Source organism: Eucyclogobius newberryi, unplaced genomic scaffold, assembly GCF_026437365.1.
Source record: "Eucyclogobius newberryi isolate DKJ021-1_F unplaced genomic scaffold, fEucNew1.0.hap1 SCAF_14, whole genome shotgun sequence".
NCBI classification, from domain to species: domain Eukaryota; kingdom Metazoa; phylum Chordata; class Actinopteri; order Gobiiformes; family Gobiidae; genus Eucyclogobius; species Eucyclogobius newberryi.
In genome coordinates, this window is record NW_027315768.1 from 8,036,738 (window position 1) to 8,055,064 (window position 18,327).

An 18,327-nucleotide genomic window follows, 5' to 3' on the forward strand; every position below is an offset into this window, starting at 1 on the left:
AAGAGTGCAGAGCGACAAGCATATGTTCTCATAGGAACTCACTGATGCGCTTTAGTCATTATAATACTGCATTTTTAACTGCCACCCAAGGACTTGGTTGCAGTTCAAGCATTGTTTCAGGCCGTTAAGTCCTGGGTTTGATCTAAGGCTGTGTTCACACTTGTTTTGGTTCGGTTCTAGTTTGAGCCATATTTAGTTCTGGCATAAGTTTGGTTGAGCTCATTCTAGCCCAGGTTTAGGTTCAGTTTAGGGTGTGATCACACTTTTAAGGATTTGGTCCTAAACTGGGCCCATTTTAGTCCTGGTGTGGACTTTGTTTAGTCTTGGTCTGTCTTGGACTGTCCTGGTTTATGCTAGAACAAGACTTGCTGTTTTCCGGGTACAGTCCTGGTTTAGCCCTGAGACTGTGGATGTTTGGACATACACTTCAGTCATGGTTTCATGGATTCATTCCTGATTTGTTGTTGTTTTTTAATTTCTATTCCTGAGTTCCTGGCTCAGATTAATGCAGCCTTGAATGAGTGTGGGAAAATACTGCCCTCTGGTGGACGCAAGTGTTGTTTACATTATGGCACATTTGGTTGGTGTAGAGTAGTAACAATTATACATGTGATTAATGCGTAACCAAAAAGCATTACTATGTAATTTATTATTTTTAGTGCAATTAAAGTAGATCTACAAAAATATTAAGTTACAGTTGCACTGTGTAACGTTTCTGTTGATAGTACGCCACCTCCGGTTATAGTACCACTACTTGTTTAATAGCAGCCAGCACTTAACCCTTTTTTGTTCATACCAAATGTAAACACAAAATCACACCATATAATGTGTATCACAATATGTGCACAATCTTGTGGCAGTTTAATCTTGTAACATCAGATATTTGTTAATTCTTATAAACTCAGACTTTTAATCATTAAAAAAAGACCCAAGCTGAACATTGACGATTAGAAAATTAGAAATGTCATTAATTGCACGGCCATTAAGAGTTCTAATGTCGAAGACGGAGCTAATCTTCCTTCTGGGTCTTTGTCAGCAGCAGTGGTCCCAGTCCCAGTGGGTTTAGGGGCTGTGACTGCAGATAGCAGCAGTACAGCTCCAGTCAGAGAACTGCTGACAAACATTGACAAACATCAACAGAATATATATATAAAAAAAAAAAAAAGCAAACAGGACTGATTTGAAATGAAAATAATAATGGTACAAAATTAATAAAAACATTATTAATGATAAGATACTAAAAATATTGATGACTAAAAACAATATGCAGACCTACACGAAAAGGTGAAGTTCTAGTGTTAATTAGTAGCCTATGGGAGTGTGTACTGTGCCATATGTCTAAAATGATATATCTAATGGAAACAGCACTTTTACTTTAATCTGGCATTTGCTCGACAGATTAAAAAGGACATATTATGCTTTTTTGGAGAATTTATTATTCATTATCTATAGTTTCTTTATTACAAATGGCAATATTAATCTAAAACGGCTTAATAATAGAAACAGGTTCATTTAAAACCCCACCCCTTCATAGTGACATTTCACTATAACAAGCAGCAGATTGTCATTTACAAATGTTTATTGTTGAAAAATGTCTCAAACTTCCTGCATGTAAAATTTAGATGCACAGAATAAAGCAGGGAAAACAGTGGCAATACTTATAGTATGTAATAAATGGAGGCAGCTATAAGGAAATACCTCTAATTTCGAATAGAAAATGGTGCTATTTCACTGTGCAGACCCTCGCGGAAGTGAAACTTTTTAACCCTATGTATGGGTCTGGATTTTTGGAATAATCGCAAATACAAACAAAGTAGTGGCCGGGGATGGGGGGTGGGTGAAACTGAAATGTTCTAAGCCTCAAATGCACTAATGATGAGGGAAAATTGTAAAAATGTACAGTCGTTTTTACATAGTAGGATATGTCTCCTTTAATATTCACTACCCTTATAAATTCAGTAGATTTTTTCTAACTTACTATGGAATCTCTGCCTTTCACCCTCCTCTCCTGCGTGCGTAACCGTGCGTGCGTAACCGTGCGTGCGTAACCTCCTGCCTCCATCCCGCGCTCATGTGTTCTGTGCGTCTGTCTCTTTAAGAGCGCCTCATCCTGACAGCACCCACAGCACCCAGCAGCAGCAGCAGCATCCTCCTCCTCTGTCACGGTCCACGGGCACGGGCAGACCCTTATCAACCAACCGACCTCCTGTTCTCTCTCGTTTTTCTTTTTCTTTTTTTTAACGCACTCGTTTCGCCTTTACCTTTCTAACCTCGATCAATGCCGTTAATGCCTTTCCCCGCCGCGTCACCGTAGCGTTCTCTACCGTTCCTCTCCTCCTTCCTTTTCCTCCTTTTCCCGCATCCCCCCCCCCAAAAGATGGCTGAGTTGAATCTGGGCAAGGGTCTGACCGCGGGGAAAGTCGCCAGTAACGTGCAAAAGAAGCTCACCAGGGCGCAAGAGAAGGTGAGAATCCCGTATTTCAATGCATCGTTGGATGTCGCAAGTTCGGCCTTGTGCGTGTGCACGGTAGTTCTTTTTATTTATTTATTTATTTATTTATTTATTTGTTGGTTCAAGCGGTGGCGCATCCCGTTCCACCGCAAATACCGCCGTCCGCACGTCACGACGTTCTATCACCGGGGAGTTTTAACCGCGATTTGTGAGCGTTTAGCGCAGAGGGCCCGCTCCGGTGCACGGCGCTGACAGATGGCTTGTGTGGTGGCTGTACGTACGCGCAGGGGCCCCGGATGTGCAGGTCAACGCTGTTCTATATTTGTATTTTTTTCAAACCTGCTGTAGAAACTGAGTGTGGGAAGGAATGTTGTGGAATTTGTGAGAGGTTCTGATTTGTCTCCCGAAGCCGTTTGTTTTAAGCCACGTATTAATGCAGTGTCGCGATGGAGTGGACAGGGGGCACTGTTCGTCCGTCATAATGCATCATAGTTGAAAAGTGATAGCTAGAGAGCAGCAGCAGGGTGATTGTTTGTATGGAAACGTTGTCAGAGAACCGAATATTCTTAAAATGTGCATTATGAAAAAGAAATATTTAAGCAAACATAAGAAATAAATAAATAAATTCGTAAAAATCTTGTAAAATTAAAAAAACAATATGCAAACCTACATGTAAAAGTCCTAGTGTATTAGTAGCCTATGGGAGCAAGGTCAAATATTTAGGCATTATACACTTATTGACAGATGATATTTTGTTTATTACTGTATTTGTTTATGTGTTATTAAGCGTTTGTACTGTGCCATCTGCCTAAAAAAGATATATCTAATGGAAACACACACTTTTACTTTAATCTGGCATATGCTCAACAGATTAAAGAGGACATAATATGCCTTTTTGGGGTATTTATTATTCATGTTCCACAGTTTCTTTATTGTAAACTGCAATATTGGTCTAAAAGGTTTGGTTAAATGTATGAAATTGTTGTGAGGCAAAGGAATACATTTATTACTCACCGCTTATTTTGTTACAGTATTTTATATAATTAAAAAAGATTACTCTGCTGCGTGTGTTTTTGTTGTTGTTCATTTATTGGTTTGGAAAGAATTGGTGCCTAAAACACACAAATTACATATTTTATTGGCTGAAGGGCTGAGAAATTGAAGAAAGTGAAATCTTCTGTGTGAATTACTACAAATTACTTGGCTGTACGATTTGGGGAAACCTTTTTTAAAATTACGATTGTTTGATATGTGTTTAAAAAAGGATTCTGAAAGTCCACATTGTAAACAACTCCAGGAGTGTTGAGACTGAAATATGAACTGCTAAATGAATGTTTGTAGAGGTCTAAAATACAAAATGGGATATTTAGTCATTTGCAGATTTCACAGGTTCATGTATTATAGTATATTTACACACAACTGTCCTTTTTCCATGACTCTTTTCTTCATACCTGGCGTTTGATGTACCGAGCCATCCTGGTCCTCCAGCCACTTGTTCTGTCAGTGTATTTCTTCTTCATGTGTACCCCGGTGTGTACTGCGTATACATTTTAGAGTCATGACTTCCCCTTTTGCAAATCCCGTTTTGGGAAGCGGATCAATAAACGCAATACACAGAGGACACTTGTGATTGATGCGATGAATTTGCGATTTGATCATCAAGCCAACCAAAATTGCAGTATTGAACGGACTGTTAATTAGTACTTATCTGGTGCTTTGAGATCTTTGAGATGAGTTTTGAGAGGTTTTGTCCACACTACTCTGCAAAAACCTTCTAGAATCAGAATCAGAAATCAGAGTCAATGAATGTCTTTAGTTGACCAAGAAGTTCTTTTGACAACTACAACCCTCGTGGCATGGTAATGATACTTGTGGTGATTACTTAGTGTGCCTAGACTTGAGGAAAAGTGTTGGTTCCTCTTCTCGCTGTGATTAAATCTTGTGACAAAAGCTTTTTGTTGCTGGTGTGAAATTATTTGAAAATGTGTGTTTCTTGTACCACTTTGTCAATCGTTTGAAAAAATATGATTTTGTGCATAGTTTAATGTACTGTCCTTCAAATAACAATAACTTTTAAATTATAAATCCAATGTTATGTGCAGACAGCAAGGATTACTATCACACTTTCTTACTCTACTGGTGTAGTATTCTTATAAAGTAACAGTTCTCAGTCCTCCAGTGTACAGTATATAGTCTCTGGGCTCTCAGGGCCTCACACTGCAGTGCAGGCAGCTCTTCAGACCTCTGCAGTCCTTTTTCTCTCACTGATATTATCTGAACTTAGAGATTTTCTCTGGTTTGGCCTGGAGAGGATAGTGTTGTTTCAGTGGTAAGGGAAAGTTATGCAGACACAGGGAGAACATGTAAGCTCTCATAACCTCAAATACATTGATATGAGTAAACTGTGGTTTGTACTGTCAGGCTAAATAAATCAAATATAACTTACAAGTCTGTAGGTTAGTGCTAATGTGCTTCCAAGATTAGTTTAAAGCTGGGGAATCTCATTTTAAAACTGTGAAATGTGGAAGTAGGTATTCAATCGTAGCGCTCACAAATCCTTTGTATTCACATGCAACAATTGTTTTCTTTCTTTTTTTGGCCACATCTTCTTCAGACAAAAAAGATAGGCGAGGTGACATCCTCTGCACAGCCAATCAGCTCATCTCAACGCGTCCAAAGCATCACACAGTGACTCACACGGCTCTAACATGTGTGAACAACAGCATTTTTCACCACGCGGCTGTACCCGATTATGTTCATGTAAATCTGCTTTGCTCCAGCACAGATATATACAGTGAACCCTCACTTATCGCGGGGGTTACGTTCCAAAACGAAACCGCGATAGGCGAAATCTTTATTTTTTTTACAGTTATTATACAATAAAATACTCCATAAAACATTGAAGCTCACGCGCGCCGCTCTCACCGGCCTCTCACGCGCGGCGCCGCTCTCACCGTCTCGCAAACTTCAATTTGGCAAGCGGTTTTACGTATGTGTACATATTAATCCATAACGTTATTGACACACAGGTAGAGAAGACGCGGAGAGACTGTTTAGCCAATCAGAATGCAGAATACAATGCATGATGCAAATCCGCGAAGCAGCAAGACTGCGAAAAGTGAACCGCGTTATAGCGAGGGATCACTGTATGGTAAAAGCAGTCCAAATGAGATCGCTGTGTGCTGTCTGCATCTGATGTATAATGTCCCCTGAGAACCAGGCAGTAATGATGATGTTATGCTGGTTGTTATTAGCAGTGATGTGACATCTAAACTCAACTCGGTGAATAGTTAAGATGCGAGCAATGCGTTCAGAAAATGAGGAATAAGTTTAAAGATACGTGGAGCTGTTTTCCACATTTTAAAATAGTAAAAAGCGGGTACTGTGCCTTTAACTGTTTTACACATGAATCAAAATCCATCTTTTATGAGTATTAAGGCTTTATAAATCCAGTATATTATGATTCCATCTCTTATGAATTATACTCAGCTGTGGACCAGCTCTGGTTGATTTTAATTCTAAGATGTGCAATAGTCACACCACAAGTGTGAATATTCTAATGAAGTATTTCACATCCTATCACATGTCAAATGCACTGCAGAAAATAGAACGAGTCAGGGTGGAATGGCAGAGGAAGGTGATTTTAGCCTACAATATTTCACTGTAAACATCTTTCACTTAGGACACTTAGTTGTTTGTTATATTTTGTCTTTATTCCCCAGGTTCTCCAGAAGCTTGGAAAGGCCGACGAGACCAAAGACGAAGCCTTCGAGGAGTGGGTGATCAACTTCAACAAACAATATGTGAGTAAGCGCAATGTGTGTTTTGTTTGAGTGTGGACCAATCAGAGCGCAGCACCACCTCCAGGCTTTAGACCTCATGTGAACTGGACTGACCACAGAGTCCAGCTCCCTGATCATGTTTCTGCCCTGGAGATGTGTGTGTGAGGAGCGAACAAACACATGAAGTCGTTTATAGTTATATATTATAGTTATAGTTATATTATAGTTTTAGACCATTTTCCAAGTAATGTTCCTCCGCAGTTTCAATCCCATCATTTAACCTCTGAAACCTTGCCCTGGAAAACTAAAGAGGTTAAAATAGTAAGGCAAAAGTAACACAGAGAACTAAGAAACAGTGATGTAAAATAAGTTACCATATATGTGCTACAAATAAACGGCTGTGATTAGAAGGTGCTAAACATGGACGGTTGTCTGATGTGTTGTGTGGAATGCAGACCTTCATGGAGGTTCAATCTGCGCAGACAAATGAATTAGACAGATTTGTTTTTGGCGCTTAGATCCCGGTGGGTTCAATGAGATGTTAGGTGTTCGGTGTTATCATTATTTGGCTATAATCAAGTTAAAAATATCCCAAAGTGGAAAAACTAGCCATAGTTATTATATATTTGTGGGCTTTTTTTCTTTTATGGCTACAGTTATATTTCAGGGTTCAAATATGATTTGCTCATTATTTGAGAATTCCCCATGTCTAATAAAGCCTTAGGGCAAGATAAAAACTAAAAATAATAATGATCCCTAGATCCTTTTGGTGCTTTTTTGACCAGACTGGTCAGATGTGTCAGTCCTCCACTGGACACAATGTGAAGTAAGTTTAGACCAGGAATGTCAATATTAACACGTTTTTCTATGACTGTGAATATTGAAGGTTGCTGTAGGTTAATTGTTTGGGTTTTGGAACCTACGGTATCCCAGACATGTCTCTTGAGGCGTAATGCAAGTCATGTACATGTATCAGAGTCTAGTGTGTCAACAACAGTTATGTTATGGTTATGTCACTTCTTCATGCAGAAGCGAGGCTGCACTGCTGTCGCCGCTGGAGCACAGAGCGGCAGCTTAGCGTGAACCAACAGTGGAGCCTCAGAGAATGGACATGCTCGAAGGAGGGAAGAGAGGCAGGAAAGAGAGGAAAGGAGGAAAGGGAGGAGGAGGAGAGGGAGGAGAGGGAGTCAGGCCTAGGAGCAGGAGGAGACAGGTAGTGCCAGAGTGTATATCTTACCTGTACACGCTGTTTTTGTCCTTCACAAAGCAGTTAGATGTTGACATGGACCAAAAGAAAGCCCCTCCTCTGAGCGTTACCATGGAGCTCTACTCACTATAAAAAATGTTGGATGAGGAGAGGAAGAAAAAGACAGTGCCAGGGGTGTCAACAGGCATTTGAAAACGCACACTTGAGCAGAGTTTGGTGTAGCGACAAAGTGTGGTATAGAGACAAAGTGTGGGGTAGAGACAAAGTGTGGTGTAGAGACAAAGTGTGGGGTAGAGACAAAGTGTGGTGTAGAGATCAAGTGTGGTGTAGAGATCAAGTGTAGCGTGCAGCTGTAACAGACAGTGATCGCTGACTGCAGCGGTGTGGCTGTACTGGAGCTTAGGAGCCCCATGTGGCATGCATTGAGGGCATGCCACTGTTGTAGTAATAGCTGGTAGTGGTCCGCGCGAAACAAAATGTCAGTCGGCCGGGTTTGGCTCGTGGGCTTTAGTTTCCCCTCCTCTGATTTAAGGACAGGGGATGCTCTGTTGTGGCCATTTGCTTAATTTCTGTGAACTTTGGTTAATCTGCTTGTGTTTTATTGACCAATGTTTCATTGTTTGATTTTCTAACTTTCTGCTGATAAAATCAACAATTTTGTTCAGCCCTGCAAGGCTTTTTCAGCTCAACTAAAAATACTGTACATAACTATATATAACATGATCTTAAAAGTATCTTGACATGCTTCTATCGATATGTATATTGTGAAAGAAGTCTGTCACAATATATTGCCGTACAGGTATTTTGAATACTGCCCTGAAAATTAGCACCTTTGATTAGCATCTAATAGTGTTTAATTTTCTAGCAGAAGGTACATAAACTATTTCTGATCTGAATTGACCTGTCATAATAAAACTAGGCTACATGAAAATCTAAGTACACTGTTTGTTGTGTACTCCACAGACAGAAGGCAGTAAACTTCAGCGGGACCTGCGCGCATACCTGGAGGCAGTCAAAGGTAAACAACTGGGAAGGTCATCATTTAGGCAACATATCATGATAAGACAATGATATAAAACTGTTCTCCTCCTCAGCCATGCACGAGTCGTCCAAGAACATCCAGTCGTGCCTAGCAGACATGTACGAGCCCGAGTGGAAGGGACACAGGAAGGTGGACTCCATCGTGGAGGTTAGACACTTTGGGCCATATTTTGCGTTGACGTGGGCGCAGCAGAGCTCATTTAATTCATTGCAGTCGGCACAATTGATGACAGCGCATGCGTGGAATTCTAAACAAGATATGATCATGCCAAATTTTGAGGTTGAGTAACAAAAACTGGAGTCATGTTACTCTCCCCATATAAACAAGATAATCATAATAAAACAACCTTCATGGGCATGAATAACACACATTATAAGTTTAGAATAATGAATACAATCAGCGTTATGGTCGGGAAGGTAGCAAAATGCGCCCTGGCCCTACCCCCTGCCCCCTGGAAAAGGTTCACGTTAACATTACCTCCCAGGGCAAAATATGGCCCCTTATCTACCTCATCCAGTGGTGGAAAGTAACCGGTAACTAACGTAAAAGTACTGTGCTTAAGTAATTTTTTTAGCTGAATGTAATTTTTTACTGTGGATACTTTTTACTTTTACAATATATAACTACTTTGGCAGAGCTATATTGGTATATTTCATATGGTTTGAATATGTTTTTGTTCCTTTATGTTGACATTTTGCCCACAGGTTCTAAGTTCAATCACGAGCTATGAGCAAACTAAAATATATACTTCAAATTTACTAGGACATTTGGAAATTGATTGGAAAATCTGTGTACCATATGTTTTACTTTATACTCCTAAAGTCAAGTTTTCTATGGCTACTTAAAAACAAAAAAATGGTATGTGCTACTTTTATTTTGATTGATATTGATCGATAAAGTCACCACACCCGGTCCCGTGATCACATCACCCCCGTTCTCCGCTCTCTCCACTGGCTCCCCATCAAGCAGCGCATAAACTTTAAAATACGCCTCCTCACCTTCAAAGCTCTTCACCACCTTGCCCCCCCCTACCTGTCTGACCTCCTCATCCCCCACCGCCCCTCCCGAGCTCTCCGATCCTCCTCCTCTCTCACCCTGACTGCACCAACATCCCGACTCAAAACTTTTGGCGACAGAGCATTCTCCCGAACAGCACCCCGACTTTGGAACTCCCTCCCCCAACCTGTCCGCCACTCTCCCTCACTCACAACATTCAAATCCCGCCTCAAAACATACCTCTTCACCCAAGCCTATGACCTCCCCTACCCCCTATAATAATAATAACTTTTATTTATATAGCGCTTTTCAGTGACCCAAAGACGCTGAACATAATAAAAAAAAGGGGGGGTATTTACAGACAGGGGGGACAACACGTACAGAACACATTAATATACAGATAAAATGAACAAGACAGAAGAAGTAGAGAGAAAAAGATGGGGATGTAACAGGGAGTAGAAGAGTAGGCAATGGGGTAGAGGAGGCTAGGGGTAGGGGAGGTCATAGGCTTGGGTGAAGAGGTATGTTTTTAGGCGGGATTTGAATGTTGTGAGTGAGGGAGAGTGGCGGACAGGTTGGGGGAGGGAGTTCCAGAGTCGGGGTGCTGTTCGGGAGAATGCTCTGTCGCCAAAAGTTTTGAGTCGGGATGTTGGTGCAGTCAGGGTGAGAGAGGAGGAGGATCGGAGAGCTCGGGTGGGGCGGTGGGGGATGAGGAGGTCAGACAGGTAGGGGGGGGCAAGGTGGTGAAGAGCTTTGAAGGTGAGGAGGAGTATTTTAAAGTTTATGCGCTGCTTGATGGGGAGCCAGTGGAGAGAGCGGAGAACGGGAGTGATGTGATCACGGGACCGGGTGTGGGTGAGGAGGCGGGCAGCGGCGTTTTGGACCATTTGGAGTCTGTGGAGGGAATGGGAGGAGATGCCAGTGAGGAGGGAGTTGCAGTAGTCGAGTGTTGCGTGGGTTATAAACTTTTTGTGGTGAACAATCAGAATATTGGAATGATTTAGGTGGGTGAGCCATACATTTGGACCACTGCATTTAAAACATTTGTTTTACCTTTTTACCTCTTTTCAGGACTGTGACGTTCTGTGGGAGGACTACCATCAGAAGTTGGTGGACCACGCCCTCATCTCCATGGACACCTACCTGGGACAGTTCCCTGACATCAAGGTAAAGATGTGGCCCTGCTGGGCAAAACGTCACCACAGCTGCCTGCTCAACTGAACTATTCAGCAATGAAGGTTTCAGATACAAAACCGCATAACAATTGCAAATCCCAGACCATCCTTGTCACCCACGGAGTCCCTCAAGGATCAGTGCTGGGACCCCTTCTGTTTATTCTATCGACTCATCATTGAAGCTCATCAACTAGAATAACTCAGACCAATTTAACATAATGCAAAATGCAATGTGAATACTACTAGATTTTGTATACTACGGAAAAGGCTTGATACTCAGTACAAATGTTTATAATACAACTAAATAGATAGATCAAGACCATTCTCTTCAGGAACGGTCTAATTTTGTCACATTTTTTTTTTTTTTTACAATTTTGTTATATTACTTAGTATCTGGGCATATTTTTTGACCACTCTAATATGAAAAAAATGAGCTGTGCATGTTTTGTTGTAAATCCAAATCTTGAATTGAACATTTGCACATTTGTGTTGAATAATTTGTGTTTCGTCCCTTTACATCAAATTGCTGTGCATAAGCCAACTGTCCCTTTGAAAATGTCACAGTACCAACCTTGTACCATTTTGTCCTTAATATCAAAGTTGATGAGATGGGACCAGACAACTCTGAATGTTACATTTGTTGAACAGTTAACATGTTGCTTGATCTTTGGTGTTTAATTCCTAATATCAATAAAACATGGTGTAACTACTTCATGGGACAATATTCGGAAGTGTTTTTTGTTTCTCTCTTTTTTTCTTCTGTCCAGGCTCGTATTGCCAAAAGAGACAGAAAGCTGGTCGACTATGACAGTGCAAGACATAACTATGCTACCACACACAAGACCAAGAAAAAGGACGGGGGCATCAAACTCACCAAGGTAAAAGCATTTTTGAGTGAGTCCATACTTTGGACTTAAATGTTGTTTTTATCACATTTTTTTTTTTTATATAAACACTGCTCTTATGGTTTCTCAAAAGCATAAATATGAACCCTTTACTGCAGTGATATTTGTTAATGATTTGCTGTGCGTTGTATGTCAGATGCCCCTTTTCACGAAACCACCTCCCTTTTCTATGATACTGTGGCGACTTCCATGGACAGGCAAGCAGACTTGGGGTGGTCATCAATATTTAGTCAAAGGAAAAAAAATCCACACACAGGTGCCCGTCTTAAACCCAGATCTCCTGTATGGCGGATGTTTACTTATCCTATTGAGCTAAATTAACATGTTTCAAGCTTGAGTTGAATAGTGCTTCTTCACTGCTCAATCAAGATCCTCCATTGCAGACAGACTAGCTCTATGTCATTGAAGTACTATTTCTAACATCTAATCATTGGAAATATGAACAGAGCCTTAGATACAGAACAAAGAAAGACTTGACTTTTAAAGCTAGTTTTAAGTCACTTGTATAGACTTGGCCCTGTGGATTCATGTCTTCTATGCACATGTGCACTAGGGTACAATCTGCCCTATCTTCAAGAGTCCCCAATAGGTTGGGTGTGTTGTCCTTAGGGCTGGGAATCACTGGGTACTTCACGATACGATACACAGCTCACGATACGATAATATCGCGATACTGCGATTATCGATATATATATCGATACATTGTATATATACACAATAATAAATAAACAACTTGTATCCTATTTGTTAAAAGGGAGTGTCTACAGAGCCGCGTCACGCGGCCAAAACTGCCATGTCAACCGCGGCCATTGTGCCGTGGTTCCTGAAACTGCTGCGCTATTTGACTGCGCCGTTTTAGACCGCGCCGGGTTAAGGTTAGGGTTAAGGTTAGGGTCAGAGACAGAGAAGAGTTTGGTGCGTCAGAGTTCACCATACAGTTTAAATTAGCAGTTTGTATGCCTCCCCAGTCTTGCAGTGTGTGCGTGATATAAGGGATCATCTCAAAATAGGTTGAAGCTGAAAAGACGTAATATTTTTTGGGAGCGCGGCGGGTGCGGGCAGGGAGCACGGCGGGTGAATGCGGGGACTAGAGGTGAGCAAGGTCTATCTAAGCTACTATAGTTTTATCAACGCTTAAAATGTTATGTGATGCCAGACATTTTTGTTTTTTAGTCTTTTGAGGGGGGGGGGGGGTGGGGGGGGTCCAGAGAGACGAAAAATATTACATCTTTTCAGCTTCAACCTATTTTGAGATGATCCCTAAGACCACACACACCCACATAATATACCAGGCTGCGAAAGAGACGGGGGCCTGGGGCCCGTAAGCCCTCAAATCGCCGGCGGGCCCAGGGTTTGAATTAGGAGGGGGCCCGCCGTGCCCCTGTATGTAAATTCCTCAAAAAAAAACAAGATTTAACTAGTAATTTGGCCATATTTGGGGCATTTTCATCGCTTAAGTTTCGTTTTGACAGACATGCCCCTGACATTGCCCCTAACTTTGAAAATCTATTTCTCAGCCTGTATACCCTCTGGCAAACAAGATGTAAAGGAAAGCCATCATTAAACTACCCTCAATGAAACAGCAACTCTTCATTTGAGTTCTACACATGTAAACAGCGATCCCATTTGTGATTGATTTTGCAGGAGAAGGTGGCAGCTTTGCCTGGAAAGGGGAGCTTATGCCGGGCTGTGTCGGCTTTGAGGGGCTTTCTCACACAGCCATGGGTGATGCCTCGAGAGGTGGCTGTGCATGTTGGTTGTGTTTCCCGTGTACCGAACTTTTGAAACGCAGTTATTGCATATTGCATAGTCCTTTTCGAGCTTTGTACCATTATGTGCTGAAATAGAAGCCAAAGTGAGTCCATACTTTGGACTTAAATGTTTTTGGTGTGTCTCGCATCTCACTTTGGTTTTCCTCATTTGACTCTGCCATTTCCGTGTTCGACTTCTTCTCCGCCCACTTGCCCTGTGCCCCCCCTAGCAAACTCCAAAGAAGTGTCTCAACAAAGGAACGGTGAATAGTGCCATTTAGAGTGGCTTTTTACAACGTAAAAAGATTGATACTTGGCGAGAACGCTTCGAGAATCAATCGCGGGAGTAAAAATCGCGCTACATTGCCATATCGATATTTTGGCGCACCCCTAGTTGTCCTCGGTACACACTAAAACAAATTTTTATCCGCTCAGACAATGTGGTTTCAAATTGCATTTGTCAGTCAGTGATTGCCTAGTTTGTAATGACCGTACGCCACTGCTATAACACAAGATCTGTCAGAACCAGTGTTGGGAATAATGCTGTTTAAGTATTAAAAAAATTACTAATGGCCTAACCTAATTAACTACCCTTTCTTCTGTAGTTATGCCGTTATAGTTACTGTCAGTGTAACGAGTCTGGTTAGCAGTGGTTAAAAATAAGACGCTCTCATCTCAAGAGAAAACGTTGTTTTGGGAAGTAAACAGCTGCGAGACAAGGAATTAGAGATGGTGATTGGCTAAAGAAAAGTGATATCAGTGTGTGCTTGGTAAACCTGCTGATTGGCCAGAGTGTCAGAGGTATAAAGTTGTTTTATCTTGTGTTGTTGTGGCTGCACAGTTTACATGATGGTGTTGGAGAATAGTCTATACCTAATGCGGTTCCTGTGCGCATTTAGTGATTTGCAGGCCAATTAAAGCTGAATGTAAAATATTTATTTACTTAAACAAGCAGCAATTGGTGTAGTTTGGGAGATTTATTTTACTTTATCTCATAATTGGTCACTTTCGTCCCTCAATAACGCAGTTACTAATGCCACCACCTTTGGGGAGAATAAAACATCAGTTCTGTTTTAGTGGTGTGCATTAATTATATGTGAATCTGCCCTGTCTCACGCAGCCGTCCACTCTGCTGGAGAGAGCCACCCCCGGCTGGGCTCAGGGAATTCTGTCTGCTCACAATGTGGCCCAGAGCAGCCTGTCCAGGAGCCAGGTATGCACACAGCATCATCACATGAAAGCATCATAAAAGTGTACTGTAGTAACTATAGTGTGTGTGATAAGGCTACCCCAAATAAATTGTCTGTTTGCTGTAACCCAACCCAACATTTTTCAAGTGGGTCGGTTGGTAGGTAAATTTTTTTTTTTTACTTTTTAATTTTGCTATTTTTGACAGTCAATCAAACAGTCAATGACGGAAAACGTCAGAGATTAAATGTCCCGATTTTAAGATATTTCAATCGACCTTTTGTACGTCGTTATCCTTTATTTTGGTAGCGAAGGCGAGCGGGGGGAACATGTGGGGGACAAGGGCGCTCGGTGTGTTTCAATCCCAGAATGCAATGCATGAGGCAAATTTAAATCAAGCCACACCATGATACAGAGCGACATGAACGGTGGCCAGGACAGTGGCGCCAACAGAGAGAAGTCAACAAGTCCAAGGCAATATAGGTTTCTTCCTGCATGAACTGTTTTGTTACAGACATTATATAGAGGACCGAAATTGAGCACGCACCTGTGATGCGCAATGCGTTATTAGTCGCCTGGGATGAAAGTTAAGTTAACTAGCACTTAAAAATGTATCTACTTTGCGCTTCAGAAAATACCAGGTCGATGAGTTGGCGAAATATATGAAAAATAAAAGAATTTGACGTTTTTTAAGGAAATGCTGATATTCGTGTTTGAGTCGGTTGGTTTTAAACCGGGTCGGTCGGGTTACGGCAAACAGACATATTATTTTGCTCAGCCTAACATGTGATTTTATGGTAAATGGAAAGGTTTCTGTCGGCATTAGAGGGAAAAGAGAGAGTTGAGTTACATATTATGACTTTCAAGGGTAGTGCAAAGGGTAGTGTTATTATTACAAAATTAAGTGTGTGCACTTTAGGCTGAGGAGGAGCTGGAGAGAGCCCAGAAGGTGTTTGAGGAGATTAACCTGGACCTGCAGGAAGAGCTGCCTTCACTTTGGAACAGGTCTGTGCACAAGATGTGTGTTTGAACCATAATAGAATCTACATTATGTGTGGAGTTTGTTTGCTGGAGTTTTAGTCTAGAAAAAGAAAAAAATGATGTATTAGAAATATATTCCATTTGGTTTAAAGCCCCAAAATGTAAATTTTAGCCAAAAATAGTCTTGTTTTCATAGATATGTTGTTCCTTTTCCGTTGTTCCTTTATAAAAATCCACAGTATGGCATAAAACTTGACTATCTCCATGGAGAAAGTTCAGAGGTGGGCTTTAACTCTCTATTTCCATAGAATCCTGCAGGGGTACTTTCCACCTTCAGGAAGTTTCATACTGTGCCTTCAAATTAACCAATTAGCCATTAATTAAATATATTTTTGTAACACCAGAAATCACATTATCAAAGGTCCCAAGCTCCCCTGTCCTTAGCCAGGGATGTCAAACTCATTTTGGGCCGCGGGCCGAATTTCGACGCTCAGGCTGGGTTGCGGGCCGAACATAACGTAAAACATAAAACAATATAAAATATAAGAAATAAATAGCATTATATAGCCGACGGTGTTTTTGAAGCAATTACTGGATCGATTAAAAGAAATTACAAGCACGTTTGTTCTCATAAACTGAAATGTATAAAGAAAAACAAATGTAATGTCACCAATACTGTGCTTCAGTTTATGTGCATTACAACTTCAGAGTTGATCTACAGAGATAAACATTTTAGTCATAGGTATTTGGAACTGAAAAATATTGTATTTGACTTTATAACAAAATAGATCTAAAAAACCTTTTAAATGTACTAACTAACATTTCCACGTCTGTGTAGTTATCTGTACACCTGAACTGACACACCACTAAATACAAACAAACGTGGGAGCGTTTAAGTAACGAGGTTAAGTTACGCCTCTTACCTTGAAAATATAGAATAAGTGCATGAGCCACAGTGTTCCATCAAACCACTTTTTTGTCAAATCTTGGGCCAAATATTATGTACAAAATTAAAACAATAAAAATATAAGAAATACATTTAGTTAAGTAATAGTTGTGGAGACTGTTGCACAAATGTGCAGCAGGTGAAAGACTGAGTCCATATTCATGCAGCAGCAGGAACATGAATATGGACTTTTGATGTGATTTATGATGTGAAATGTTCATATCACAGACATGTTTCTCCTCAAACTCAATATGAGCTAGCTATTTTCATAGTTTAAGTTGATCTTAGTGACAAATGATTCATGTAGTGACTCAAATGAGGTCATTGTGTTTGTGTTCACAGTCACATTAGTGTGGACACAGTCACATTCATACTTTATTACACTCTGACCTGTGTTTTTACCTGTGGCTCCTGATCTCTCCAGGTTTGTAGAGGATGTTTTCATCAGAGCATCATCACAGAAGATAGTTTTCTTGTTAGCTCCACATTAGCTCCACTTTTAGCACAGCTCCAACATCCACCAAACCGTCTCCTTTCTTTCTTCCACGTGTTTCCCAAACCAGACGTCTCTTTCCTAGCTCAGACCTCTGCTCTGAGGTGCGTAAGTGCTGTAAAGTGCGCAAACGCGCATTTTTAGCACACACGGCAGTGAAGAGCTGCGCAGGGAGGGGCGGCCACCAGCGGCATTGTGGGACGTGTAGTTTTACCGATAAAAACGGTTAAGGATGTAACTACGGTTCTATGAATGTAATATATATATATATATATATATATATATATATATATATATATATATATATATATTTTTTTTTTTTTTTTTAAATGAAATATGAATTCAAAATGTTGGATTAAAACGTTTGGCGGGCCGGATGTTTGATACCCCTGCCTTAGACCCTCCATTTCGGCAACTACCAAACCTCTTTGGGAAAAAGTAGAAACCTTGAGGATTTCCACAGTGAAGGACAGGCGGACACGCTTCAATTTGCAGATAGACTGTGGAGCTGGAACCCCTCAGGAGGAGAGACAGAGTAATTACTTTGTCATACATCCTGTCTCACTGAGCTGCAGAGGCGGCACAAGCTCTGAGTCATGATCGGTGCAGGAGCTGGACTTTAGGGACATTTAAAACTGTAAATATTCAACAGAAAGCTCATGTAGAGTTTAATTACAGTGAATTATCTAAATCTTTCTACATTGAAATATAGACATAACAAGCTCTGAATCAAATTTGATGATTTTTTTCCAAAATAACTAAATCTGTAATAAGTCCTAAACACTTCTTTCATCAAATGATTTGGAGACATCTTTTAACATCTATTTACCAGAATGTTTTAAGTAGTTCGAAAAAGACTTTAGTTTGATTTAAAAGGAAAACTGTGTGGATGATCATTTATAAAACAGTGTAACCCTTTTCCCCTATAATATGCTGTTTTTCACTAATGACACTGTGTCTGTGTCGGCAGTCGTGTGGGCTTCTACGTCAGCACCTTCCAGAGCCTGGCCGCGTTTGAGGAGAAGTTCCACCATGAGATGAGCCGGGTGAGTCTGTAGAACGCTGAGGTTCAATACGGGGCAGATTACACAAGAGCAGATCAGGTTACCAGAGAATCACTGTCCCGCCGTGATGGACCGCCGCTGAAGGCTGTTAGAAAAGTGTCCAATCGATCAACCAAATCTCCTCTGTCTCCCTCTGCAGCTGGACCAGGACCTGTACGATGTGTTGGTCAAACTGGAGAACATAGACACAAGCAGGTTAGTACTGTCATTTTGTATTGTGAAGGTGATACAAAGTGTTATTCATGAATATATTTCTTCACATATACAAAAAGAATAATAATACATTTTGACCCTTTCCAAATGAATTTACATTCAATTATATGGCAAGCTGGTGGTGTTAAACTA

General features: G+C 40.9%; 1 protein-coding gene across 6 annotated transcripts in view; it reads left to right on the forward strand.

Annotated features, from left to right (window-relative positions):
* Positions 1-2,119: 2,119 nt before the first annotated feature.
* The window catches only part of bin1a (bridging integrator 1a), a 31,492-nt gene continuing 15,284 nt past the window's right edge, over positions 2,120-18,327 (forward strand). For all 6 annotated transcript variants that reach the window (XM_072444269.1, XM_072444274.1, XM_072444271.1 and 3 more), the window contains exons 1-10: positions 2,120-2,464; positions 6,175-6,255; positions 8,405-8,459; positions 8,536-8,630; positions 10,551-10,646; positions 11,422-11,532; positions 14,431-14,523; positions 15,418-15,503; positions 17,889-17,964; positions 18,122-18,177. In XM_072444269.1, the coding sequence (XP_072300370.1) occupies positions 2,378-2,464; positions 6,175-6,255; positions 8,405-8,459; positions 8,536-8,630; positions 10,551-10,646; positions 11,422-11,532; positions 14,431-14,523; positions 15,418-15,503; positions 17,889-17,964; positions 18,122-18,177 (836 nt within the window). In that variant the 5' untranslated portion in view covers positions 2,120-2,377. The remainder of the gene's footprint in view (positions 2,465-6,174; positions 6,256-8,404; positions 8,460-8,535; positions 8,631-10,550; positions 10,647-11,421; positions 11,533-14,430; positions 14,524-15,417; positions 15,504-17,888; positions 17,965-18,121; positions 18,178-18,327) is intronic.